The 25,298-nt window shown below is 51.3% G+C and overlaps 10 protein-coding genes across 10 annotated transcripts; 4 read left to right on the plus strand and 6 right to left on the minus strand.

Moving 5' to 3' along the window:
- Positions 1–1,233: 1,233 nt before the first annotated feature.
- Positions 1,234–1,707, minus strand: N7532_007372 (uncharacterized protein; the record flags this gene model as incomplete). Its single annotated transcript, XM_056619865.1, has 1 exon — positions 1,234–1,707. One exon carries the CDS (start codon positions 1,705–1,707, stop codon positions 1,234–1,236), a length of 474 nt encoding a protein of 157 aa, XP_056473231.1.
- A 1,499-nt stretch (positions 1,708–3,206) lies between these two features.
- On the minus strand, positions 3,207–4,549 carry N7532_007373 (E1 ubiquitin-activating protein AOS1; the record flags this gene model as incomplete). Its single annotated transcript, XM_056619866.1, has 4 exons — positions 3,207–4,097; positions 4,156–4,348; positions 4,405–4,462; positions 4,513–4,549. 4 exons carry the CDS (start codon positions 4,547–4,549, stop codon positions 3,207–3,209), a joined length of 1,179 nt encoding a protein of 392 aa, XP_056473232.1.
- Positions 4,550–4,845: 296 nt separating this feature from the next.
- N7532_007374 (uncharacterized protein) lies at positions 4,846–6,856 on the plus strand (the record flags this gene model as incomplete). The annotated part of the gene is made up of 4 exons (XM_056619867.1): positions 4,846–4,848; positions 4,912–5,900; positions 5,952–6,683; positions 6,733–6,856. The coding sequence occupies 4 exons, from the start codon at positions 4,846–4,848 to the stop codon at positions 6,854–6,856; spliced, it is 1,848 nt and encodes a 615-aa protein (XP_056473233.1).
- Positions 6,857–7,389: 533 nt separating this feature from the next.
- Positions 7,390–9,084, minus strand: N7532_007375 (Ytp1 family protein; the record flags this gene model as incomplete). The annotated part of the gene is made up of 5 exons (XM_056619868.1): positions 7,390–7,649; positions 7,708–7,837; positions 7,895–8,737; positions 8,812–8,889; positions 8,980–9,084. 5 exons carry the CDS (start codon positions 9,082–9,084, stop codon positions 7,390–7,392), a joined length of 1,416 nt encoding a protein of 471 aa, XP_056473234.1.
- Positions 9,085–9,472: 388 nt separating this feature from the next.
- On the plus strand, positions 9,473–10,006 carry N7532_007376 (SWI5/SAE3 family protein; the record flags this gene model as incomplete). The annotated part of the gene is made up of 4 exons (XM_056619869.1): positions 9,473–9,568; positions 9,632–9,717; positions 9,777–9,885; positions 9,950–10,006. 4 exons carry the CDS (start codon positions 9,473–9,475, stop codon positions 10,004–10,006), a joined length of 348 nt encoding a protein of 115 aa, XP_056473235.1.
- A 296-nt stretch (positions 10,007–10,302) lies between these two features.
- On the minus strand, positions 10,303–14,375 carry mdr1 (ABC multidrug transporter Mdr1; the record flags this gene model as incomplete). Its single annotated transcript, XM_056619870.1, has 3 exons — positions 10,303–10,660; positions 10,727–10,879; positions 10,933–14,375. The coding sequence occupies 3 exons, from the start codon at positions 14,373–14,375 to the stop codon at positions 10,303–10,305; spliced, it is 3,954 nt and encodes a 1,317-aa protein (XP_056473236.1).
- Positions 14,376–15,755: 1,380 nt separating this feature from the next.
- On the plus strand, positions 15,756–16,008 carry N7532_007378 (60S ribosomal protein eL39; the record flags this gene model as incomplete). The annotated part of the gene is made up of 2 exons (XM_056619871.1): positions 15,756–15,856; positions 15,960–16,008. Coding segments are annotated over 2 exons (150 nt in total), but the record flags the coding sequence as incomplete, so codon positions are not given.
- Positions 16,009–18,235: 2,227 nt separating this feature from the next.
- On the minus strand, positions 18,236–18,912 carry skpA (SCF ubiquitin ligase subunit skpA; the record flags this gene model as incomplete). Its single annotated transcript, XM_056619872.1, has 4 exons — positions 18,236–18,409; positions 18,464–18,631; positions 18,705–18,790; positions 18,858–18,912. The coding sequence occupies 4 exons, from the start codon at positions 18,910–18,912 to the stop codon at positions 18,236–18,238; spliced, it is 483 nt and encodes a 160-aa protein (XP_056473238.1).
- Positions 18,913–19,751: 839 nt separating this feature from the next.
- On the plus strand, positions 19,752–21,632 carry smp3 (glycosylphosphatidylinositol-alpha 1,2 mannosyltransferase smp3; the record flags this gene model as incomplete). Its single annotated transcript, XM_056619873.1, has 4 exons — positions 19,752–19,860; positions 20,055–20,437; positions 20,497–20,624; positions 20,678–21,632. The coding sequence occupies 4 exons, from the start codon at positions 19,752–19,754 to the stop codon at positions 21,630–21,632; spliced, it is 1,575 nt and encodes a 524-aa protein (XP_056473239.1).
- Positions 21,633–22,675: 1,043 nt separating this feature from the next.
- N7532_007381 (putative UV excision repair protein (RadW)) lies at positions 22,676–24,221 on the minus strand (the record flags this gene model as incomplete). The annotated part of the gene is made up of 7 exons (XM_056619874.1): positions 22,676–22,792; positions 22,859–23,326; positions 23,383–23,721; positions 23,780–23,859; positions 23,913–23,988; positions 24,063–24,110; positions 24,204–24,221. The coding sequence occupies 7 exons, from the start codon at positions 24,219–24,221 to the stop codon at positions 22,676–22,678; spliced, it is 1,146 nt and encodes a 381-aa protein (XP_056473240.1).
- Positions 24,222–25,298: the final 1,077 nt, after the last annotated feature.

The raw sequence follows: 25,298 nt of genomic DNA on the forward strand, positions 1-25,298 counted from the left end.
TACGGTTGGTGTACGTGCTATCTGCGTGAACCGTGATAGTATCTTTCCGTCAGCCGCCTCGCATTTTATGTGCGCCGAATACCCAGCATGCATACACATGAAATCAAGGCGGCAAGGGAAATGTATTGACGGTCTGAGCCTCAACGCGCCTTCATTAAATTCACCTCCCCTTTGTAAGCATGCATTACTTGTCTCAAACTCAAAACGTTCGTTTTCTAGCCTGTATCATTCTATTCGCTATTGTGTACGAATCACACCTTTATATTTGATGAGTATGTCACGAGTGTGGCAGCAAAATCAACTCGGTGAGGTAATCATACAAGTTCCCTTCCCGGGTTCGAAACCTCACGTGGCGAGGAACGGCATGCAGTCAATAGCCATCATGACTATCTGCTTCAATAATGACGACAGAATGTTTTTGATGTATAAGGTTCCACAGTATAGAGGGATCGGGGTATGCCGCCCTCTGCAATGGATGATGCGCATATTCCTTTAACATAAGCCAGGCTAGTAGTTACTGCTGTCAGTAGCGTACTGCATAGGGACGTACATGGTTGTATACCAGTATTTGAATTTCAAAACATAGTAGCTTACATTCCACTGCTCTATGTTATGTCAGTCCTGCGAGATGCAAAGGATGGACGGCGTGGTCGCTAATGTTGCAAGGACTCGGGGACGGTGAGTACAGAAACAGACTATTTAGATTCATAAATTTATTTTCTGGGCCTTATAACATGAATCGCCTCATATCTGCTCCTCAATTCTCTTCATGTCCTTGAAATCCAGATCCTGCATCTTAATTTTACGTCTTCACTAATAAGCCCATACAAAAACAACGCAGCAAATGATATTTTGGAAACATTCCAAGTCATCCTCCGGTAATATGAAGACAAAATAGAGCTCTGTATTTCCGAACCCAATTGAAGCATAGACCCATTAAGCTCCATGAAAACCCAAACTCTAATCAACCCACATGACAGGTACAATTACGACTATGCGCAAAGCGAACGTGATCCTGGAACTTGTCTTTGCGGCCGGTTTTGTAACTGCAAATCATACAAGTATAAGATTCAGGGTCAAGATGTTTACTCTTGATATGACGCCATAGGGTTGCCTGGCGTGAAAAGCTGCCAACGTGTTTGCAGTTATGCCAGCCGCACTCGAATGGTCCGGGACGAGGTTGGCTGTCATAATAAGATCAAAAATGTATCCCAATGCATGATAAAGGGGGACTTACAATGTCAGAGTACCACAAGAATAGTCACGGCCAGATCGGTTGATCTTTTGTTTCTTGTTCTCCATGCCTTCGGGCATTTGCTTCTCTGCTGAAGCTATTGGAAAATCGTGGGATGTGGCATCGCTTCCTGCAGCAGTGTCACTTGAAAGCCATTGATGGGCCTCAGAAGTTTCCATATTGATCAGATCATCTTCCGCGATGCCCGGCTGGCTCCTCCAAGCGGTCTGATCCATATCGAGCTGCGTAGTTGTTTCAAACAGCGCATTGTCTGTGTTCGCCGAGCATTGAGGTATGCCGTAGAAATGGTAGCTTGTGGGAAGGTTGTCGAGCAAAGAGACGCTCGATGCAAATGTTCTCTCCTGTGGAAGCTTGGTCCAGTCCTCGTTGGGGTTTGCGTTAGGGCTGAAGGCACTGCTGTTGCTGTGGTCGGGAGAGCCCGAACCCGAGCGGGCTTCGTAGGAGCGATGCATGGTGGGAGTGGATGTGTAGATATGGATGTGAGGGAAGGGGAGGAGAATGTTTAGAGACAAATGGGGTAGGCTGTCAGAAGATCCGGTCAAGAGCAGGGCCCTAGCACTAGTAGATAGTGAGGAGAGGGTGTTGGAACGATTATATACTCGGGCTCGGAGATGGGGCTCTCATGTTCCCGGCCCACCGGGCTTGGTCGTATCAGCCCTTCTCGGGCCTTGGAGATTGCTAAGCCCTCTTCGGGATAACCGGGCCCGTGCTGCCATGTGTACAAGAGTCTCCCAATCGATAAAGTCCTGGCATTAGCTCCAATCGGGCATAGAATCATTATGGTCGAGGCTGAACCGGGTCTTCGACTATATTGCTGAATGTCTTCGTGAGCGCGGTTTCTGCCAGGGTGGTGAACCAGCCTACAAACAGTTAGGCGCAGCAAAAGAGCTCACCTACTTCTGGTTTAGGAGCCGAGATAAATCTCTTTTCCGAATTCTTTGACATGAATCGCCTCTATGGTCTAGTTGGCTATGACGCAGGTCTCATATCTTGTCATATGACGACTCTGGTAACAGAGTTGCAATCCTGAGGTCTCCAGTTCGATCCTGGATGGGGGCATTCTACTTTTCTCCTTTTTTATAAAAATCTTCCACATATTTGCAGCATTTATAAAGCATAAGTATATTCACGGTATATCCAATCAGCTCGCGTAGCTCAGTTGGTAGAGCGCGGCACTAGTAATGCCGAGGTCTTCAGTTCGAATCTGGACGTGAGCACTTCTTTTTTGCTTTTTGTTCAACCTCACCTTCGCTGAGGACTTTCTTTTGCATCCTTATTCTGTTTTCGGTCAGAATGGAAATCAATCGTGTGACTGTTTTTTTGACCTCTTAAGTTAATATCCGACTTTTGGACGGGGTAGTGCAATTATGCCACTGAAAGCTTTAATTTGTCTCTTTGATCTGATGTCTTGGCATTGGCACTGGTGCTAAAGCGAGGACACTTTGGTCTAGAAGCATGACATAATTTGAGAACAAAATACACTTGGGTGCCGAATTTCTTGCTCTAGTCCTTTTTGTTGGTTTGGGACACTTTTCGGTAATTCTCTGGCCATTTTGAAAAATTCGTCGCCGACGGGTCGAATATATATCCCCGCAAGAACAGTGCATCAGACGATACCACGATAACAAAGATTTATGGTAAAGCAACCTGTATCGACATTCGTAACTGCCTAGGTGGTGCCTGCCATGACCACATTTGATAAAAATCCACCGCTTACATTATATCTACCCATAATTAGGATATATCCCTTAGTTGGGACAAGTAGATGAGCACAGTTTATCATCCGCCACAATGTCCAGTTATCACAAATCAATTCATTCAAATCTTGCTGTTGCTATGGTATATGCCACTCTCTTACCTATAAGCAGGCACCAAAGAAATTCGTTAAACATTGCATGAACCCTACACTTATATCCTGAGACGCCGAATCAATTTGACCGGCTAAAACCTCCTACGACGTGGTTGTCGGTGGAGCAGGATGACTTGGAATAGCATTGCTAACCGGCGGAACAGCAGCAAGGGATTCCATACCCAATTCAGCAGGGAAGAATGGATGAAGCGGGTAAATTGGACCCTGAGATTTCTCGCCGTCAAACAGAAGCATGTTCTGCAACGGCTGTTCCCTCGCCGAAAGAACATTAATTACGTCCTGTGCAAGGGCGCCACCCAGGAAAGCAGCCACGGGACTCAATTCACAGCCCAGATTCTGCAAGAACGAGCGCAAGAATGTAGAGTCCAGCGTAGCGAGGTCCAGCTTGAGCTCTTGGTGCCTTTCTCTTGACATCTTGGTGAACAACTCTAGGTCTGTATGCTGGAAGGTGGGGCGACGGCCGCCGGAGTTTTTCTCAAACTCCCAAAGGGCGCGGAGACAGCTCAGCAACGGAGTGATCTGCTTGCGCCGGCGGGGTAGACGGGTAAAGTCGTCGGGCAGAGGAGAGCTATTCGCGAGAAGGAAAGGGCTGTATTTTTCGCGCTTGGTGACAAGCTCAATGATCTTGTCGTTGTCCTTCTTGGTTGTCACATCCACAATACTCCGGGTAGGAGTTTCTTGCTGCTGAGAGGGGACGTTTGACTTAGCGCGTTCGATCACGAAATCATGCGAGATAAGGTCGGCAAAGATATAGCCGTAGAATCCGTGTAGACCGGCAGCGTAGAACGGACGATTAGCGAGACGGCACGCGGCGTTGATGGTTGTGTTTGTTGAAAAGTCCAGCTCGGTAGCAATCGTGACATCGAATTGTGCGAAAAACTCCGGCTGTTTTGTTCGAACGTCGTCCGTGTCGATGTTCAGCTCCACTCGGGGGTTCATGCGATGGATCTGGGGACCTGCAACTTCGGCTCGCTGGGTTTCTGCGTGTCAGTCCTAAGCCGGAAAAAATCACTGCGAGTATTATTAATACCTTTTTTCCATCCTTGATAATACTCTCATCCTTATGCGCTTCTTCCAGGAAGAACTGCGCATCCAAATCGGCATCCGTCACCGGTTCATGGTCTAGAATCGTGAGCGAGCCGATTCCCGCAAGGACAAGGTTTTTGGCGACTTCATTCGACAGCGCTTTCACAGTAATTAGAAGAATTTTGGCAGATCGAATCCTTTGAGTATATGATTAGGTCCCATTCTAGATTGCTGGCTTGGGAGGGAGGAATACTTTTCCTGTGCCTGGACACCCCAGAGACGGATCTGTCGATCATAGAGCGCGATCTCGTCTAGAGAAGTTAGCGAAATGCACCAGAAAATAAATAAGAGAGAGATATACCGGCGCTAATTTGCTGGCCATTCTCAGAATCCACCATTTTTGTTTGGGAGAGGGTTGACGGTGGAAAGAAGAAGCTCAAGCTCTCCCCACAACGATGATCTAATCGCTTATCACGTGCACCGCCCACCAACAAGCGCACGTTAAGGTAGGCAGTCGCGCACCACCCAACTTCCCCTCCACAACCTCTTCCTTTCCCACTGCTGGCCCATCTGGGCCGTTCCCCAACTGGTTGTTCCCCCATGATTTCCCCTCTCGACGCACAAATCTGCCCGTGCTTCGTTTGCGGGCCTCCCGGTCGCTCATCCAGGATCGCCCGACTAACTGATAACCAGGATGGTAAGTTAAATCATTCAGCCTTTCGTTACCCCCCGAGCACTCCAAGTGCTCACCGTGAAACAGTCGGACAACTACGATCACCCCCCAGCTTCTTCCTCTCTCCGCCGACCAGCTGCGAGTAACTCTGAACCGCCTCCACCCTCCGCCGACACACTTCCTGATCGAGTACAACGACTCATCGACGGGGCGGCCCTCAGACCGGCCTGGAGGATTGAGAACGGGAGTGTCACGTACAACGGTGAACTTCCAAACACTTTCGACCGACCTTTCGACTTACTTACTCCTCTCGAGTTCTACCCATCGCAACAAAATTCCGAAACTACGCCACACGATCCCAGTCCCTCCCGAAACCAGCTTGTCTATCTTCGCAACCTGGTTCGAGCAGATTCAGAACAATCGCGCAACCCAGCTGCCACGAGACGGGCACTGGAAGCACTGAACCGAGAGATCGAAGAACAGCGGAACGACCAAGCCGCGGAGTCGAACCGGTCACGAAACCGAACACAGACCCAGCAGGAAGGATCCGAAACCACTGTCGAAACTCTTTTGCGACACCAAGATTTTCATTCCAGAAGACGCAGAGACTCTCCGCCATCGCGGTCAACTTTGAGCCCCGCTTCTTCAGCTTCAGATCGACGACTCCAACGTCAGTCGTCTCGACCCAATTTTCAAGGACCTAGTAGTTCTCTGAGAAGAGAATATCTTCCCGCAATGTCGCAGTCCCCTCGCAACGGGGCTGAAGGTGAAGAGGATCGGTTGAAGCGTCGCAAGCTGGATACCGACGACCAGCGCGAAGGCATGGGAGGTTTCAACTATGGACACTATGGCCAGGTTGTACCTGGACCTTTGCAGATGGAGATCGCAAGCTGCGATGGGGGTATTTCTACTGTTCTTGGAGAGAATTCTCACCCGGAGAATATCCTCAAGGACGACATGGCGGAGTACTGCAGCCAGTTGAACCACTGCAACTTGATCCTGCAGCACCGAGACGAGGCACCCTTCGCCTTGCAAAAGCTCGTAATCAAAGCGCCCCGTCATGGCTTTGATTCGAGGTACGTATTTTATCGCCTCCCTGACCAGGGGACCTTCCTAACAACAGCTAGCACTCAAGAGGGTATGGTCTTTGTCTCGATGACAAAAGACGAGCTTCTGTCGCGCACCAACCGTTACCAGATCTCCTATCCGAACTCTCGTGTTCGTGAACTTCGTCGTTCGCGTCCCTCCCAAGAATATCTCAACCCTTCCCGAACTCCTTCACGCTTCCTTGCTCCGACGGTTGTGGTCAGCCCAGACTCGCGAACCAGTAGTGACAGTGCAAATGCCCACTCGAACGTGCCTGACATGCAGCCTGAGTTCCGGGTTACCGCGAACTATCAAGTGTATCATAGAAATACCATTGAACCCGAATTCCCGGATGACGCCGCTAATGCCCAACAAAGACTAGCTGAAGCATGGATTCTCGGTCATGAAACCGATGACAGCGCACATGATGAGGACGAAGAACTCAACGACGATGACGAAGATGAGGATAGTGGTGCCGGCACTGGCCCCAGCGAGCGCGGAACGCACAGCCTCAATCGTCGTCGCAACGAACTCCAGCGACGCATTGGGACCATTCGACGCACCTTGACTGGATCGCAATCTCCCCGTCACTCCGACTCGACCGAAAATGCAACCCCGAGCCTTATCAACCCCATCCGGGCGCAGCCTAACGGAGAAAGCGAGGAGAACCCGAGTGGCGAGACTAATCCAGTCTCAGATCCCTTGAAGCCCCATGCTCGTTTCACGATCCGTCAAAACGATGGCATGGTGACCATCAGGTTTGAGCCTGCGGTGTACGTTTCTCCCTCCACTCCAACATGTCCATATCTGACGCAGCAACAGTTCTGGCCGCTTCATCCTGATCAAACTCTGGGGTCCCCGCCGCGAGGGCAGCGTGAACCTTGAAAGCATCATTGCGCATGGATACGCCGGGCCTCGCTTCCTTCCCTCCAACGACCTGCGCTAGGTGCTTTTCAACGCACTGGTCAGAATGCCCTGCATTCTTGTGGCCTCGCAGTGATCTGATGACGACATGATTTTTCACGATTTACGAATGGACCGGATTCCATGATTGTTTCCTTATAACTGATGTGAGGCCTAGAGTAGAGGCATAGGGTGGTTTCTAAGTGATTTCTGAAATTCGATCAGTCAGTATTTGAATAGGGGGTGTGTAGGATATTGAATGACACTTGACTGGTCCATACGTGCTGAGCTCGTAGTAGATGATCGTAGTTAACAGAATGCGTAATTGTACCACTTAGCTGGTACCATCTACCAGACATAGTACACTAGTTCCCAAAACAACCTAGAAACAAAAAGTATGTCCACATTATCTACCATATACTAAGACCACCAACGCCCAAGAGAAATGCACCATGATATCAAGACAGCACCAATCTAACCGCAACCCAACAAGCTTCGAAGTTGATACAAACACCACCCCAAGGTACCTCAAGTACTATACCAAGCGTAGCAAGCAAAAGAAACTCTTTTTTTTATTCAATGCTCCTTCCCCATCTCCTCCCCCCTCTTCCTCGGCCCCATCGAAGACCCCTCCTCCTCCTCATCACTAATAAGACCCTGCAGTTCAAACGTCTCCGCATCCTGGATACGCTGCGCCTCAGATTGCGAGCGGGCACGACCATTCAAGCCGTTTGCACTGGTGTATTTACCGCGGGATTCGGGGTCGGACTCTTCTTCGGCGGAGTCTTCTTCTGGCCAGGCGTGGATCGCGTAGATGTGGAGAAGGACGTTGACGACTTTCGGAATTTGTTAGTAGTGTGCTATGGTGGGGTGAAGATGGGAGAATGGACGTACAAAGGAAGAGGATAAAGGCGATGCTGTACAAGATCAGCACGTAGGAGACGTGTGTGATGCCTGCGTCGCTGAGGAGTTTCATTTGTTCTTCTGTTGCGCCCATGAAGAGGAAGCCGGAGGCATAGAGGAGCTACTCAGTTCGTTAGTTATATTCTGAATCAATTAGATTTCGAGATAGGGGACGCACGAATGGAGGCAAGTACTGGAAGCTATTCGGCTCCGCCCCATTCATGCTCAGCGCGCTCTTGTCGCGGAGGACAAAGGAGATCTCAATGATCCGAGTAAAACCGGCGGCCATGAGGGTATACCCGAAAATCGAATGGATCATAGTGGAGATCATGAGAGTCTGCGGATGAGCCGACATGGCATAACCCGTCATAAGAATAACAATGGCAGGGATAAGGTTGCGCTTCGGCCGTCCATAGCGATTTCGACTAAGCCACATGCCCAACAACCCAGCACACCACCAAACAATGCCCATAGTCGTATGCTGAAGATCATTATGCGCCCACGGCTGACCCCACCGATGCTCAGTGAAAGTATTAACACACCCCCAAGCCGCAATGATGAGCGAGTCAAAAAACTCCTGACTGCGCCCAGTGCGTCGCAACCAGAACTGACCCACAAGCAAGAGGATGGTCAGACAAATACCATACCCAATAAATGCAGACCCCATAATAAAATGCGCAAGACACTGTCCCATATGATCATCCTGACAGAATCCCAGCGCGGCAATACCGCCGAAGAGCATCTGTGCCCAGGAGACGACGGGCATGATCTTGCCGACGACCCCGTGCGCCAGCACGAAGATCCATCGGATGCGCGCTTGGCCTGCTTTCACGAGGTGTAGTTTCAGGTAGAAGCCCAGCACGACTTGGATGACGAGTAGGAGCATGAGCCAGTTGGCGAAGGAGGCGTGGGCGTTTTTGCCGAACTGGCGGCCTTTGTGCGCGTGGCCGAGGAAGTAGGCTAGGACGGCGATGACGGTGCCGACTATTTGAACGGGGACGTGCCAGCGGGAGCGGACGATCTGTACAGCAAGCATCAGCATTAGTACCCTGAGTATTGTTGCGGCCGGCGGCCAGCGGAGGATGAGGCACTTACGCCCAGGACCATGCCAAACGGAAAGATAGCACCGAATGCAAAGCCCATCAAGATCATGTGAATCCATAGCGTGGAGTCCTTCACATCAGATTAGTCGTGATCAGACATCGCCGACCCGACCTTGACAGGGACAGGAACGGGGTCGGCGATAGCAAGGCAGGAACATACGATCGGATCCTCCGAGACAGCCGAGCCCTCGGGGACATGCTCGTGGCCTCCATGGGCAAGCGCGGAAGCCGCGAAGATGATGGCCGCTAGCGCACGAGAAGCCATGGTGGTTGTGGTGGTTGTGAGAGAGAGGGGGAGATGGCGACGGGGAAGGAGGTCCTCAAAAGTTCCCCAATCCGGTGTTTCCGATTACGACAGCAACAATGCTTTGTACAGTGCCCGCCCTACTTTTGGTACAGTGGTACGATACTCGTTACTAACTTGAACCTTAGCTTAAATTCAGTTAGTATTTGGCAATTCTCTTCCGCTTCCTCCCTCCCTCTTAATTATTCTCACTCTACACTGCCACCTCTCCTTTCTTTTGTCCCCACAGCCTCAGTCAACCCAGTGGCAGTCTTGGCACACCGCGATTATTCAGCGGTGGGTGTGATTGGCTGGGATCAACCTCACCACAAGTACTCCACTACAAGTAAGTAGTACACGACAAGACAAGATGGACACCAAAGAAAGCGAGGCAGATGAATCCATGAAACCACAAGAGTTCGAGAAGGACGAATCTACCACCGATCCAAAACGCGAAGCACGCCTGGTACACCCCCATACAAACTCCAGCACCTCAGCTCGGTCCTATCACGAATACTAATACTCGCAGAAAACCCTCACCACCATGTTAGAAACGCTCACAACGCAAATAGCCTCAACCGAGTCCATGCTTGCAGAGGTCACCTCCAAACTGCAGTACGTCAACCACCCTACCCCAACCCCGACCTGACCAACTGACCCTTTACACGGGATAGAAACAACCCATCGACAACAGTGAAAAAACACATCGACCTGCTACACGCGTACAACGAAATCAAGGATGTAGGTCTTGGGTTGATGGGGCTGATCGCTGAGGCGCGTGGGGTTCGTGTTATTGAGGTTAGGGGGAGTTTGGGGTTGGGGAGGGAGATTGATTACACTACACCAGTGCATTCATTACACGTATGAACGGGAGTACTGCGGGTTTATCATCAGGGAGGACTAATTCCTTCCAGTTGAGTATTCTATGTGATGTATTTTATGATGGTATGATTGGATTATGATTGATGACTTATGGGGTTATGACAATTTATCGTTACGACGGATATCACATCAAAAACAAAAATCTTCTATTCACGCTGCCAAACTCCAAATTTATGCTGAGAGGAGTGCTAAGAGATGAGATCAGATGGTAGAGGGGAGGGGAAATCAAAGGCTCGCCAGAAAAGAAAAAAATAATTAAATACATATTAGAGTAAATAGTAACAGCCGTGTGCACTCACCAACACCAGAGGTACGCGGCTAATGCGTCTTCCCAAGACTCTGCAAATTAACCAACTCAAAATACCTCCCCTTATTCCTCAACAACTCAGCATGCGTACCACTCTCGACAATCCGCCCCTGATCAAAGACATAAATAATATCCGCCTTCTGGATCGTACTCAGCCGATGAGCGACGGCAATAGTCGTTCTCCCACGTGCCGCCGCATCAAGTGCCGCCTGGACAACCTTTTCAGATTCCGAGTCCAGCGCCGAGGTCGCTTCGTCCAGTAGCAGGATTTTGGGGTTGCGGAGGAGGGCGCGGGCGATTGCGACGCGTTGTTTTTGGCCGCCGGATAGCATGCCGCCTTTGCTGCCGACTATTGTGTTGAAGCCGTCACTGCACAAACACGAGTTAGTAAGGACTGGAAGGAGGAAGGGGAGGGGGAAGGGGAAGGAAACGCACGGGAGAGACATGATAAAGTCATAAATATTCGCATCGCGGCAAGCCTTAATAAGCGCCTCTTCCTCAACATCATCCGCCTCAATGCCGAGCAAGATATTATCCTTAATGGTTCCCTGATAAAGAGTCGGCTCCTGACTAACCAGCGCAAGATGACTGCGATAAGAATTGACGTTAAGATCCGCAATATTCTGGCCGTCAACGTACACCCCCCGTCCAGGGCATCATAGAAGCGTTCCAGCAATGCAATCGTCGTACTCTTGCCGCACCCACTAGGCCCAACAAGCGCAATATACTGACCCGGCTGAACACTCAAATTCAGACCGCGCAGAACAGGCTGTTCAGGACGGGTGGGGTATCTAAAGTGGACGTCGCGGAACTCGATCGTGCCGTCGCATTGTTCGAGAGTCTTTCCATCCTCAGACCAGGTATCGATCGTCGGACGACGGTCGAAAAGCTTTCGGAATTCCGAAGCCGCGTTCTTCGCCTTCCCCATATCCGGCGAGAAAGAGAAGACTGTTCCGGCAGACTGAGCGCCGAATAGGATCTCGCTGAAGCAGACGAAGAATTGGAAGGTGTTGTATTCGCCTTTGCCGAGCAACGTACCGCCGTACCAGAAGCCCAGAGCGACGCAGAAGAACACCAGGGCCTGCGACATGGCGTACAGAAGCGAGGACTTGAAAACCGAAATCAAACTAGCGCGGCCCTGCGTTTCCAATTGCCCATGATACACGTCCCAGACGTCTTGTTCGCGGGTCAGCGAGGCGACGGTGCGGATGGCGGAGGTAGCTTCACAGGCGTAGCTGGCGGAGCCTTCGTATGCAGCCTTTGAGCGGCGCTGGAAGGCGGCGAGCATGTAGAAGCGGTAGAAACCGCAGCCCAGCAAGACGGGGACAACAGAGATGCAGACAAGAGCCAGTTTCCAGCCGAAAGAGAGGGAGATGACGATGGCCGCGATGAGGGTGGTGGAGGTCATGAGGATCGTGCCGAGGGTTTGGCCGCTGACGCCGGAGAGGTGTTTTGTCTCGGTGGAGAGGAAAGAAGTCAGGGCACCGGTGCTGTTTTCTTCTTTATCGAAAAAGTTGATGTCCTGGCGGAGCATGATGCGGAAGGCTTTTGCACGGGCTTTGCAGACCAGACGCTCGGAGCAGTAGGCGAAGGCGATGCCGTGGGTGGAGAGGGTGATGAATTGCGCTATTCCAACTACCAAAAACATGAGGGACCAAAAATTGGCGTCGGAGCGAAGCTGGGCGTACTGGCTTTCTGGACGGGAGAGGGCGGTGATGGCTTTGGCGTAGAGGAAGGCTTGGGTGGGTTGGCCGCCGCCGCCGAGGATGGAGAAGATTAGACCTAGCACAAGCCACTTCCACTCGGTCTTATTGAAGCCGGCGATGAATTTGATCAGGGTCCAGAGGGAGTATTTGCGGGTTCCTTCGGTCGTGCGCTTGGAGAGTACCATGCTCGATACAGATTTGCGGGTATCCGCGCGTTGGATCAGGTCGTCGCCTGCGCCGACGAGAGCCTCCTCGTCTTTGATCCTGCGGCTGGACGCGCCACTGGCATACGACTTGACGCGGGCAATCTGCTCTTTCTCGAACGCCTCGTCCGAGTCCTCGTCTGCATCAGCCAGCGCATCAGCCTCCTTCTCCTCATTGATACGCTGCGCCTCGACGAGCTTGGAGTAGGGACCATCGCGTTCGAGCAGGTTATCGTGAGTCCCCTGTTCCACAATCTGACCATTAACAAAGACAACGATGTTATGTGCCGTCTTGATAGTCGACAAACGATGCGCAATGACAATGGTAGTCCGACCTTCAGCAGCACGGTCCAGAGCAGCCTGCACAACGCCCTCAGACTTGGTGTCCAAAGCTGAAGTCGCCTCGTCCAGAAGCAAGATTTTGGGGTCTGACACAACCGCACGCGCAATGGCAATACGCTGCTTCTGGCCACCAGAGAGCAAGAAGCCGCGCTGACCAACATTCGTCTCGTACGCCTCTGGCAACGCCATGATGAAGTCGTGCGCATTCGCCATCTTGGCCGCGTCCTCGATCAATTGACGAATCTTTTCGGTCGATTCGCTCTCGAATCGGGTTCCGATCAGACCGTGTCGGATATTCTCGTAGATGGTCGTACCGAAAAGCACAGGCTCTTGACTCACAAGCGAAATCTGCTGCCGCAGCCAGCGCAGGTTGAGATCTTGGATATCGTGGCCATCCAGGTAGACATTACCGCCGACAGGCAGATAAAACCGCTCAACCAGTCCGACAACAGTACTCTTACCAGACCCAGAAGGTCCAACAAGGGCAGTTGTCTTGCCAGCGGGGATCTTCAACGAGACATCCTGCATAACCGTTACCTCAGGACGGGAGGGGTAGATATGCTTGACATTGCGGAATTCAATGTCACCATCGACATGGTCGAGAGTCTTTCCGTCGTCGACGGTAGGATCAACCGGCGAAACGCGATCAATCGTCCCAAAAATCTTCGCAGCGGCCGCAACGGCATTCGTAAATGCCTGACCGTTCGGGCTGACATTACCCAGACTGAACGATCCAATCAAGATAGCCATGAGAATAGTCAGGACCTGGCCGACATTGACATCGCCGGCCACAAGATACCGGGATCCCATCCAGAATCCCAGACCATAGTTGAGGAACATGACGCCGAACATCGCACCGACCATCACACCCAGCGCCATCTGCAGACGCATTCCCCAGCGCTCAGCCAGCTTGAGGTGCGTTTCATACTGCTTGGCCAGTTTATCCTGCGTCCCGAATGCCGTCGCATTGCGGATGGAACTGATCACCTCTTCGGCGACAGTCCCACCAGCACCATAACTCTCGAGCGAGAGTTTGCTATACTTGATAATGAACCTAGATCCACCGCCCATGACCAGGACAAGCGCAACAATGGTCGAGGTACAAATACCAGCCAGCCGCGCATACTTGACATATGCGACAATAAAAGCCGTGACAAATGTAGCGATAGCCGTGAGGGTCAATCCCACCTTCTCGGAAATCCCATCCTGAATAAGATTGGTATCAGCCGTGATGCGCGTCGTAACCTCACCAGCGCCCAATTTATCAAAATACGCAATATTCTGTCGCAGGATAGCCTCAAGGTAATGCTCGCGGATTTTCTGCGTAACGTGTTCACCGGTATAAATGAAGCCGATGGTACTGACGTAGACAGTCACAAACTCCGCGATACCCAGGTACACAAAATACAGCACATTCTTGCAGAGCTCATGGTAGAAGCTGTCATAATCCATCATGCCCTGTGAAATATTCTTAAAGGCCGTCGTGAGGGACCCAAAGAGAATCGTAAAGAGAGGCAAGGCGGCACCGGCCGCAATGGCGCAGATAGCGCTGACGAACAGGATGAGCATATCCATTCGCGAGGCATAGCGGTAGAGGCCGAAGAAGGAGATTTTGGCGGCGGGTGCATCGAGCTGGAGTTTTAGGATTGTCTTTTCGTGGTCGGGGAGGTGGGCGAAGAGCGCGTCGTCGCTGATGTCGAGGGCTTTGGCAGCATTTTGAGGTTTCGAAAAATTGCTTGAGTTGGTGTCGTCGTGTTTCTCTGTGGCAGGGTCTGTCGCGACTTCGTCTGGCACCTTTTCGACGGCGGCGGCGCCTTCTTCGGGTTGTTGCATTGCGGGTCCACTTTTCCCCTTGCCGAGCTCACTCGAATGCGCAATGCGCAAGGAGCAGAAGCACGAGGTTCAAGAATGCACCGGAGAATTCTAAGCCTCAAGTGTGAAGGTGAAGTTGATAGGGGAGAGGTGGAAGAAAGCGAGTGGACGTCAAAAGTGGTAGTGACAGCGACGGAAGTAGCACTATATGTGAACCAAGGTTGAACAGCGCGCAACCCACGAAGAGCAGATTCGTCGGCTTAAATCTGGATGACTAGACTGTCAAATACTTAAACAAGTTAGGCGATTCGTATTCCGAGTCAAGATGGAAAACGGGGACCTGCTTCGGTGGTCGGTGGGCCGGAGTCTGAAGTCTCCGGCGGGTTTATGCATGCATCCACCCTCCAAGTACTATGGAGCAGTGCCCAAGGAGCATCCGATCTGACGTGCACCTAAGGTAATTACGAGCTTATCAAGATATTATTGCCTGAACCTTGGATCCCGCAATACGACCAGGCGTAACTACATTTGGTGTACACGTAACCATCCGAGAGGACCACCCTCTATGCTACAGGGGTAAATATTACATCTTATGTACACTAGAACATTCGGTAGCAGAGCGCGAGCTGCAGGCTCCACACGCGACTCGGGTCAAACCGAGATCCGCCAATCAGCGCGGCGCAAATTCGATACTGTCGGCTTGTTTTTTAATGGTGGGTTTGGTGGGGCTTGGACAATGTTTTTTTTCCTATTCAGGATTCACTACATCGCAGATGAGCACCCTCCAACCATAACTACTACAGTATACTCGTGTACATCAGGGATGGTCGCCATGTGCAAGACAAAAAAAAAGGGTGTACTTATTTTGAGTATCTAAGGTAAAAACCTGGATCGGACGCAAAATTGCATCATGCACAAAATTGGGCCTGGTAGCATCGCGTTCACGGGGCCGCGGGGGCGTGGAAGAATCCCGGGCGCAAAACCGGACGAACATTCGGGCGACCAACTCGGTCGGTCGGAATTGAGTCATTCCCGATCGACTCACCGCCTACTTGATTAGTATCATGGTGGCCAATCCTTGGTGCTTGGCGCCGACGGCTGGCGCCACCTCCCCCAGGCATGAATATTTCTGCCTGAATGACATAATCACTCATTATCTGCCTCAGGCGTAAATCACCTGACACACAAGCGAAGCCAAGCCCTGCCGCACACAAACCACCCGCCTCCCGAACGACGACACTTCCCCATCCATCCAGCTCGCTGTCGCGTCCAACCTTCAAGATGCCGGTCAGTAAATCCCACCCCAAAAATCCGACAGAATCGATATCGCCCACACGTTTTCCCCGCCGCCGACACAGAATTTTTTATTTCGACAGAGACTAACACCATTTTCGCCAACAGAGCCACAAGACCTTCCGCACCAAGCAAAAGCTTGCTAAGGCTCAGCGCCAGAACCGCCCCATCCCCCAGTGGATTCGTCTGCGCACTGGCAACACCATCAGGTATGCGACAGCCTCCGAAGCAACGAGTCCGTCAGCGCAGGACTACCGAGAGACGGACGGACAGCACTCGAATGGGAAAAAAGGATGAGACTGACATGCACAGATACAACGCCAAGCGGCGGCACTGGCGCAAGTCCCGCCTGAACGTCTAAGTTCAGGTCCGGACTTACCCCCTCCGAGACGATGTTTCGAGATTTCAAAGTCGATCGACGAACCTGCCCCGTACTCTCCTCTTGATCGCGCTAGTCTGGAGAACTACATCAAGTACCTACTAGGTACATTTTATTCCTCAAGATCCATATCAATCGGTACAATATTTCGCTTTTGTCGATTCCCCGGGATCGATCCCGCCGATCACGTTTTCACGAATGGACAGATGGTGGATGGATGGAATGAAGGAGACTGGGTACCCGGTTGTCCGTTTTGGCGGGGTTTTCTTTTTTTCAAAAATGATGGAATCAATTGACGTCCCTTTTGTCTGCATGGTTTGTCTGCGTGTGCAGTGTGTGTATGGTTGTAGGCGTTCGTAGGATGATCTGCCTCTGTTTAAACTGGAATCCCAGGGTACAGTAGGGTGTGGCAGGTCAGGCAATCTGGAGGTAGTTTTCGAGACTGCCTGGACTTTCTTAAAAGGCATATGTACCGCCGTGTCCCTTGTCTTACTTGAATCATACTGGTCCCCACAATTTGTCCCCTCACTACGGAGTACGATTCAGATACAGATACTATCGGCGGGATAGAAAGTCATTTCCATCGATCTGGCATTTCTATTCAAAAGGTTGCGTGCTTGGATAATCCTGCATTCTTTTTCCCCTAAAAATATCTCTGATATGCAACCATGAATGGAACTTGGACAGCATGACGCTACATACTCAAGAGTACCTGAGCAACCTCGCAGTATGAACGAGCCGTTGTAGATAGTCCTGTCAGTTGCACTGAAACTTCATAACTTTTACAAGCGACAGAAGTCCTACAAATTGAGAAATTAGGCCTATCAAAATCAAATCATCACAGAACTCGGGTAGATGACGGAGTAGCATACCGGCATCTTAAAGACGAACCATCCATCAATGTGTAGAGTAGACAGACGTTCTGTGATCTTTACGCTTTCTACCATCTTTACATCACCATCTCACCGATGTGTCGCCAGACGCATACACCAAATCTTAGAGCGGCATCGAAAGGTAAGTTTACTTTCTTTATTCACTCCCTCGATCCCAGAACCACCAACCCAACCCGACCCGAACCTCGCGGCGACAGCTGCGCGCGAGGTAGATGAATATTAACTCGTATACGATGCGAAGACACCTCACTCATCGACGAGACTCCTCGATGAAAGCCCAACTGGTCAAGGTCTGATCGAATCATCGGGATTCTCACTTCCACATTCCGCACGGTCAATGAAAGCCCCATCCATCTGGCGTCTCATCAGATATCCCACGGACGGATAAGGTAAGTGAGAGTAACATTCTCACTTCAACCCGCCAACCAACCAACCAACCCTCGAAATCACGATTCAACGCAGAAGTGGAGGATCTAAACCTCGAAAGCGTTGCGCGAAGGAAACCAATCTAAACCCGTCCGTTCTCCCTTCAGGGTGAACACTGGATGAAATTAAAAAGCCCGATCATGAAACGCTGTGAAGGGGTCTCAGCAGGACAAGATCTCCCAATCTATCCAATGCTCGAAGCAGGAGGGGATGGTGGTGGTGGTGGTGGTGTGGTACTGCATATTCAGCCCTAACCCTGCTTTCTGATGTTGATCTGTTGATGTATAATGATGGTTGGGGTACGAGTCAGTCGTGTAATTGTGAGCTGCGTAGATGACAGATTGACGGATGGCTATTTAGGGGACTTTTAGTTGGCGTGATCATTGATGCTTTTTTTTTGGAGCGTTGAGGACCGGTGAGTACGTAATTAGTGTAATCAAGCTGCTTAGATCTGCCGTTTCCTTTTATCTATGAACCTTGGTAGTTGCTAAGCTAGCTCGAGGTGATTCTTTGTCGATCGCAGAACTACGACAAAAACTACCTTTTACAAGCATCAAACGTACCCTACTATCTTACGATAGTAAACCTTACTCTAGCAATCTTAAATGTATAGCATTGAAATGACAAAATTTGTTCAATCTCTGGACCTCCCAGTCTGAGCAAACAGCGGGACCAAATCCAAGCTCTGCACACGTCCAAAGGGAGGTCAATTCAAGTATACCTTAGGGGTACTATAAGGGAAATTTTGTATCAGAACATTAGGAGTCGTAAGCAAGGGATTCAATTCAATTCAGGGACTCGGTTTAGCGACTAGATTGAAGTGAACATGTTAACTACTCAAAGCATTCTTTACGAGCCTCCTTGGCACGGCAGAGGTCTGGACAGGGGACTTACTCTTCGGCCCACTCATTCTCGCGACGGATCTGATCCTCTTCCTCGGGGGTAAAGTCGTTCTGGATATTGAAGGTCTTGCGAATCTCCTCCGGTGACTTGCCCTTGATCATGTTGGCGACGGTCTTGCAGCCGACGTCGAGGAGGGCCTTGATGTCGAGATAGTTGGCAGCCTGCAATCATCAGGGTTAGCATGTCTTTGTCTGAGCAGAACGGGCGGGACTCACCAGAATAATCTCAAACAACATCTCCTGATCAACCTGCATAAACTTCTGGTCCCACTCTTCGATATCGGTCGTCTTGCGACGATTGTCCTCGTCTTCACCGGTAGAGGGGGGGTCATTCTTGTGATGTTCGCACCACTCGATCACTTTGCGGAGGACGGCCTCGTTGACCTGTTCACAAAGCTATTAGCAATCTGCCACAACCGGGAATATCGGAGTAGCTGCCGGTTGGAAACACACGTACATTGGGAATGGGGATCGCTTCGCCAGAATCGCCGAGATCCTCAAGCATATTCTTGATGAGGACGGAGCGCTCAGCGACGGTGCGCTCTGTTGCGGGTTCAGTCAGAGGGTGGTTCTTGGGCTTCTTTGTTCGGAGAGGAAGGGTCAGACTTACCAACAGCGACATCGACTCCATCGGAGCTGGTGAGGATGATCTGGGGGGTAGCCATGGTGGAGGTGTGAATCTGTGAAGAGAGGTTAGAGTCGCGGACAGCTGAGTTGGGGTACGCCGGGCGGGGTACCGCGAACGGCAGAATGAGGCGGACACACTTTGAGAACGATGACGGCGACAGAAACTGCTGTGAACTGCGTGAACAGGTGAATACAAGACGTTGTGTGGGAGAAGAGCAGAGGTGGAAGGTGCAAAAGTGGCAAGTGAGGAGGGATGGGAGTTTTGTTTTCGGTGGTTAGTCAACGAGGCTCTGCGTGCAGCACTTGCTCGGCCCCATGTCTTTGTTAGGCAGCCGGCGACTAGGCCTATTCTGCTTTCATTCAGAGTAGCCTGGAATAGCTAAGAAAAGTATCGGGGACTGAAAAGGAATAGTACTAGTAGTAGTAGCCACTGACGAAGATTATTGTTTAATGACTCGTGAAAGAATGGACTTGATCTGGGATTCTAGTTTCATTGTCTTAGTACCTACCATAGGCGGTAGTACTAAAAAGCCAGGCCAGGTCGAGTACACTAAGAATTAATAGAGCTATCCAAAACTACTTTTTCTACCAGCAAAAAAAAAAGGAAAAAAATTATCGCGATCATCAACGCAAAAGTGACAGATAAATTCAACATCTGGCAATAGGGAATAGGGCTAAGAAAAGTTGACAGGTAAGATGGCCAACTAGTTTACACTATATGTTCTGTGGTGACTAGTCGGAGGTGACTAGTGTCGCTGATATCATCCATCCCGTCGCGTCTCCTGCATCTCCTTCTTTCACCTTCCCAGACTTTTCTCTTTGTCCCTGCCTTTCACTCTCGCGCTTTTTCACAGCATGTCCTGCGCGCCCTCAAACCATGTGGAGACGAACCTACCTGCTCTTGCTGCTCATCCGTGTTTACTTTGCGCTCTCGCCCAGCTACCTCCACCCCGATGAGAATTTCCAGGGCCCCGAACTCTTTGCCGGTATGTCCCATTCTTTTTGTCTTTCAGCTGATGCGATGCAATCGGACGCGATCGCGACACGTGTTACTCCGCGTTAACAAAGGTACTCGTTGTCGCGGTCTCGTTGTCGCGACGTCGCGATCGCGCGCTTCCTATTGACACATCGCATCCACGCTCTCCACTCAACACTAAGCATACTGACACCAAAACTACAGGTCGCATCTTCTCCTACCCCTCAAAACTCCCCTGGGAATTCACAACCACCCAGCCCATCCGCAGCGTCTTCCCACTATGGCCAATCTACGACGTCCCGATGAGCCTACTAAAATGGTTCTACACGGAGATCGGGTCCGGCAACCCGCCGCCACAGCTAGTCTACTACGCCCTGCGCGCGGGCATGTTCCTGCTGAGCTTTGTACTAGAGGACTGGGCCGTGTATGAACTGGTGCCGTCGCCGCGGCACCGGCGCGCGACGGTCGTGCTGGTCGCCTCGTCGTATGTCACCTGGACATATCAGACGCACACCTTTTCCAACGCCCTCGAGACCTTGTTGGTGGCTTGGGGTTTGGTTTTGATTCGGCGTATTGTCGAGAATAAGGTTTGTCCCGCTGCAGCTCTCCTTCGCATCTTCTTGGTGTTCTGACTTTTTACTTACAGGAACGCTCGTCCTTCTTCTCCTACGCCGTCTTCGCCTTCATCGCGGTCGTCGGCGTCTTTAACCGGATTACCTTCCCTGCCTTTCTTCTCTTCCCGGGTCTACAATTGCTGCCTTATTTCCAGCGCAAGTCAGTCTAGTCCCAATGCGCGAAGTCCTGCGCTATACTGATGCCAGTCACAGACCCTCCGCATTCGCAGCAATCCTCACCTTCGCCCTCCTCTTCTCCCTCATTGCAATCCACATCGACACAACCTTCTACCGAGAAAACAACTCTCTCCTCCAAACCCTCCACGCCCCCATAATAACCCCCTTAAACAACATCCTCTACAACACCAACACAAGCAACCTCGCAACCCACGGCCTCCACCCACACCACCAACACTTCACAGCCAACCTCCTCCAACTCCTCGGCCCAGCCTACATAGCAATGCTCCTCTCCCTCTGCACCTTCCCCTTAAACCTCCGCTGGATCCGGAACGTCCGCGCCCTCTCCGCCCTCTCCGCTACCCTCCTCCTCTCAATCTTCCCCCACCAAGAACCACGCTTCCTCCTCCCCGCCGTCCCGCTCCTCCTCAGCTGCGTGCGCATGCACCGCTCCCGCCTCTTTTTAGCCGTCTGGATCCTCTTCAACGCGGCCATGGGCTTCCTAATGGGCGTCTACCACCAAGGCGGCGTAGTCCCAACACAACTCGCGATGCGCGGTATAATAAACACCAACACCGCCGCGCAGGGGATCACCACCCGGGAATCAAGCGTCTTTTGGTGGAAAACATACTCCCCGCCTCAGTGGCTTCTCGGCGCAGACGATACCACCAGCATCAACACGATCGACCTAATGGGCGTCCCGGGATTGGAAATGCTCTCCACCCTCGAGAATACCGTCCCGCCCTGTCCGCTTTCTTCACATATTTACCTCGTCGCGCCTACATCTGCTACATTCTTGGATTCCTACGTCGCGGAATCTGCTTCTGAAACGTCCAGTCAGGACCTCCGCCTTTACCGCCTCTGGTCTTATCGAAACCATATCAATCTGGATGATCTAGATTTTGTCGATGATGGTGTTCTTGAGACAGTTAAGCGGGTTGTTGGGAGACGGGGGTTGGGGGTTTGGTCTGTTAGGAGGAGTTGCAAATAGCTGATGTCTGGAAATGATTTCTTAATGCTTTCGGGCTTGAAAAAATATTTTTATATTTTTTATTTTTGTTTTGTTCGAATGGAGATATTGCATGGGTGGATTTAGATACCCGGTACTGGAATTGGATGGATGAATACTACCCATAGGGGACTTTGATATACTCATACTCATACTCAAAAAATGTGTGATTGGATTTACTCGGACCGACCATAGATGTATTCAGCACGGCTCACTTACTCAAGTGTGATTTTGATTCGTGTGGATCAATACTCATCAAAAATATTCTCACATTGTGGTTGTCTGATGACATTGTCCATGTGAAGTGTTACTGCAGTGTTCATGTGGTGGGGCCAGCTGACTTCCTTCCGCGATATATAACGGATGTGATCTACAGTCACGGTAGCTAGTTACACATAACTCATACACGTAAAATACGATGTGATCTAATGTGAAATATCTAGCGACAATCCTGGATGTTACAACTCTGAGTACATTGCAAATCGAGAGTAGACTGAACCATAGATACTCTCGCGACGGAGCACTTGGAGGAGGTATCCACCTAGCGTTCCTAACCAAAAGCAGCCTGCTCAGATCCAACCTACGGATTCCGTATCATTTACCAATCATTCAAGCATACATACGGTCTATACACCTTAATCCTACAGTAGGAGTGTTGCCATCACATCACAGGTAGACCACAGCACCACCCTTGTGAACATTCCAAAAGATCTAAAAGCCATCCAACCCTAAAACACCATCCACAAAAAACTCACTCCCCTCTCCTACTGTACTCATCTACATCTACACCTACACTCATACAATATTAGCGAAAACGTCCCATTTTGCCCATTAGGTGGTTAAGTACATGAAAGTCGTTTCGTCGAAAAGGGTCAGAGACCCGCGCATATCGTCAGCAAGCCCGCAGACGGGTCATCGCGGTGCTGCTGTGCAGGGAAAAGGGGAAGGGTAAAATGAACAGCATGCTTGGTATTCATCAGAACGTAAAAGCGAGAGGGTAGGAGAGTCAGAGACAGAAAAATAAATTACTCCTCATCGTCATCCGGCTGGTCGAAGAGAAAGTTGGCGGCTAGTTCCTCGTTTTTGTCGCAGGCGAAGTAGGCCTGGATGACGGAATCGCGGGGGAAGCCGAGTCGGCAGAGCTGATGAAGAGAAGTCGTTAGCAATAGCATTCTCAGAAAGAGACAAAATCTGCTTGGGACACTCACCCGCTCAATAGCATCCCGCTCCTCCTCCGTTACAGAAATAGCCTGTGTACCCGGCGGCAGCGCAGCCTCATCATCCTCAAGGTCCTCACTCAGAAGTTGCAGGAACTGATCGGAGTTTTGGCCGATGATCTGGGCAATTTGGGGGTTACCGGCGGCAACCTGTTGCAAAATTGGTTCGAGCATGTGCGGCTGCTGCTGGACGAGCTGCCGCAACTGCTGGAAATGGGGGTTTTGACGGAGGAAGTCCAGATTGGCGAGGGATTCGCCACCGCCGGACCGGTTTCCACGACCACCGCCCTCACCGGCCTGTGCGGCCGCCTCGAACATGTTGAAACCCTCGTCACCGCCCAGAGCGGCAGCGGCGGCGGCGTCTTCGGCGGAGGGGGCGGGAGCAGGGGCAGGGGTGCGGTCTTGCTGCTGTTGTTGTTGGGCCTGTTGCTGCTCGCGTTGGATGTTTTCGGGGATACCCTGGAAGAAATCAGTGCCATTCATTTTTGAGTTTCCGTGTTGATGATGGTCCGTACGTTCAAAAGATAATCAATAGCACGGTCCGGGTTGTAGAAAGCCGCCCGCATGGCGCGGTCAATGTCGCTGCGGGCAAAACCCATCGCCTCCATCTCCGTCACAGCACCCTCGGCCGCAGAGCCCATGGCCAACGCAGAAGGATCGCCAAAGGCGGCGGGCTGGGCCTGGGCACCAGCAGGAGTAGGAGTCGCAGGGACAACGGGAGTCGAGCTAGCAGGAGCCGGAGCGGCGGGCGCAGGAGCAGCCGGGGTCGCAGCAGGAGTTCGGGGAGCTGGGGTGGCGGGCGCAGCAGAGGAAGCAGAAACAGCAGAGGAAGCAGAAGCAGCAGGCTTGGGGCCCTGTCATAGGATCCAAGATTAGCTCCATACACAGTAAGAGAGGGTGGGGAAGAAATACCTTCGAGGGCAGGCAGACTAGGAAATCCTTCTCTTGGATGTTGTAAGATTCGACGGTCTTGTCATCCTGGAGAATCTTGCCTGTAACTTGTCAGCTTGCCTGACCTTCACATCTGCTGCAGAATCTGACATACCCGAATAGATCACCTTCATACGTTCCGCCTCATATTCGCCTTTCTCTTGAGCGATCTTCTGCTTGACTTCACGAACCTATTGTAACAGCATTAGCCCCGCATCCATGGATTCAACACAGCGGGCACCGCAGACACGATGGGTGGACATACGGTCTCGGAGGGCTCGACCTCGATTACGAACTTCTCTTGCTTCAGATCCTGTACGGCAGCAAGGCAGGTCAGCAGGCGTCAAAGAGGCGCGGTCGTAGACGAAGCAAGAATGATTCATAGAAGATGGGGGGAGAGACGGACCTTGAAAGTGAGCTTCATCTTGTCGGGAGAGAGGGATGGAGAGGGAGAAAATGTGGAAGTGGGTAGCAGTTCCCGAGTCGACAAGAGGGGCGCTGAAGAAGTGACGACGATGGAGAAACTGAGATGCCTCAGGCGGCAGCCACACCGCCCCACTTGGAAGACCCTGGAATCTACACAATGTTGTCATCACTACTGTCAGTCAGGGCAATGCATGAAAACATTGCCTTACCATACAGTATCAATTGGACATGTTCTGATGCACACGAATGATTTTGGCTGTCTCCATTCTCGTCTCCAAGGTCCTTGATGAGGCTGATCTGCATACTCAGTACCCGGTGCTCTGGCATATACCCCGAGGGAAAGGAGCATGCGATTTGAAATAACCAACGAACTTCCTGATTGGCCCCTCACAGCTGTCCATCTCACTCCGTCGATACCATGGTGGCTCAATACTGTAGTCTGGAGCAATGGATACACGCAGGTACCCTCCCGGCGCAGCCATACCTAGGCACTCGCTCCACTGAGCCTCGCGATCAAGCGAACCACAACGGGGAAACAAACACCATTGAGGGCCGAATCCTCGGCTGACCTGATTGACAAATAACAATGGCCGATCCCCCCAGCCTTCTGCCGCAAGTGACACGCCAACCGACCGCTCGGAACCATGGAGACATTCCCCAGGATTATTGACTACACTGGCAGCATTGGCCTCCATGGAAGAACCAATCCAGCAGAACCTCGTCATTTTCAATCTTAATCTCAATCCTCTTTCATTCAATTCCGCAATGCTGAACCTGTGCCTACAGTCGTATAAGCGGAAAATTCTTGCGAAACGACACATCACATCAGCGGGGATCCACGCTAATCCCGACAACCCGGGCAGACGATGGATTCTCGCTCGGTTCGCGGGTGCGATCTGTCAGATGGATAGTTCCTGACTAGCGGTCTGATGGACCGCACTATGAAGTGGCTCGCAGGGTCTGGACTTCTTCCCCGGACAGCGTAGCAGCGGGAGATGTCCACCGCGCTCGTTTATTGGCTCAGACAAATGCAATGATTCTGCATCGAAGGATGATTGATTGGGTATTACTGTAG

This window comes from Penicillium argentinense (genome assembly GCF_028826775.1).
Source record: "Penicillium argentinense strain IBT 30761 chromosome Unknown utg000006l_segment0_segment0, whole genome shotgun sequence".
Taxonomy (NCBI): Eukaryota; Fungi; Ascomycota; class Eurotiomycetes; order Eurotiales; family Aspergillaceae; genus Penicillium; species Penicillium argentinense.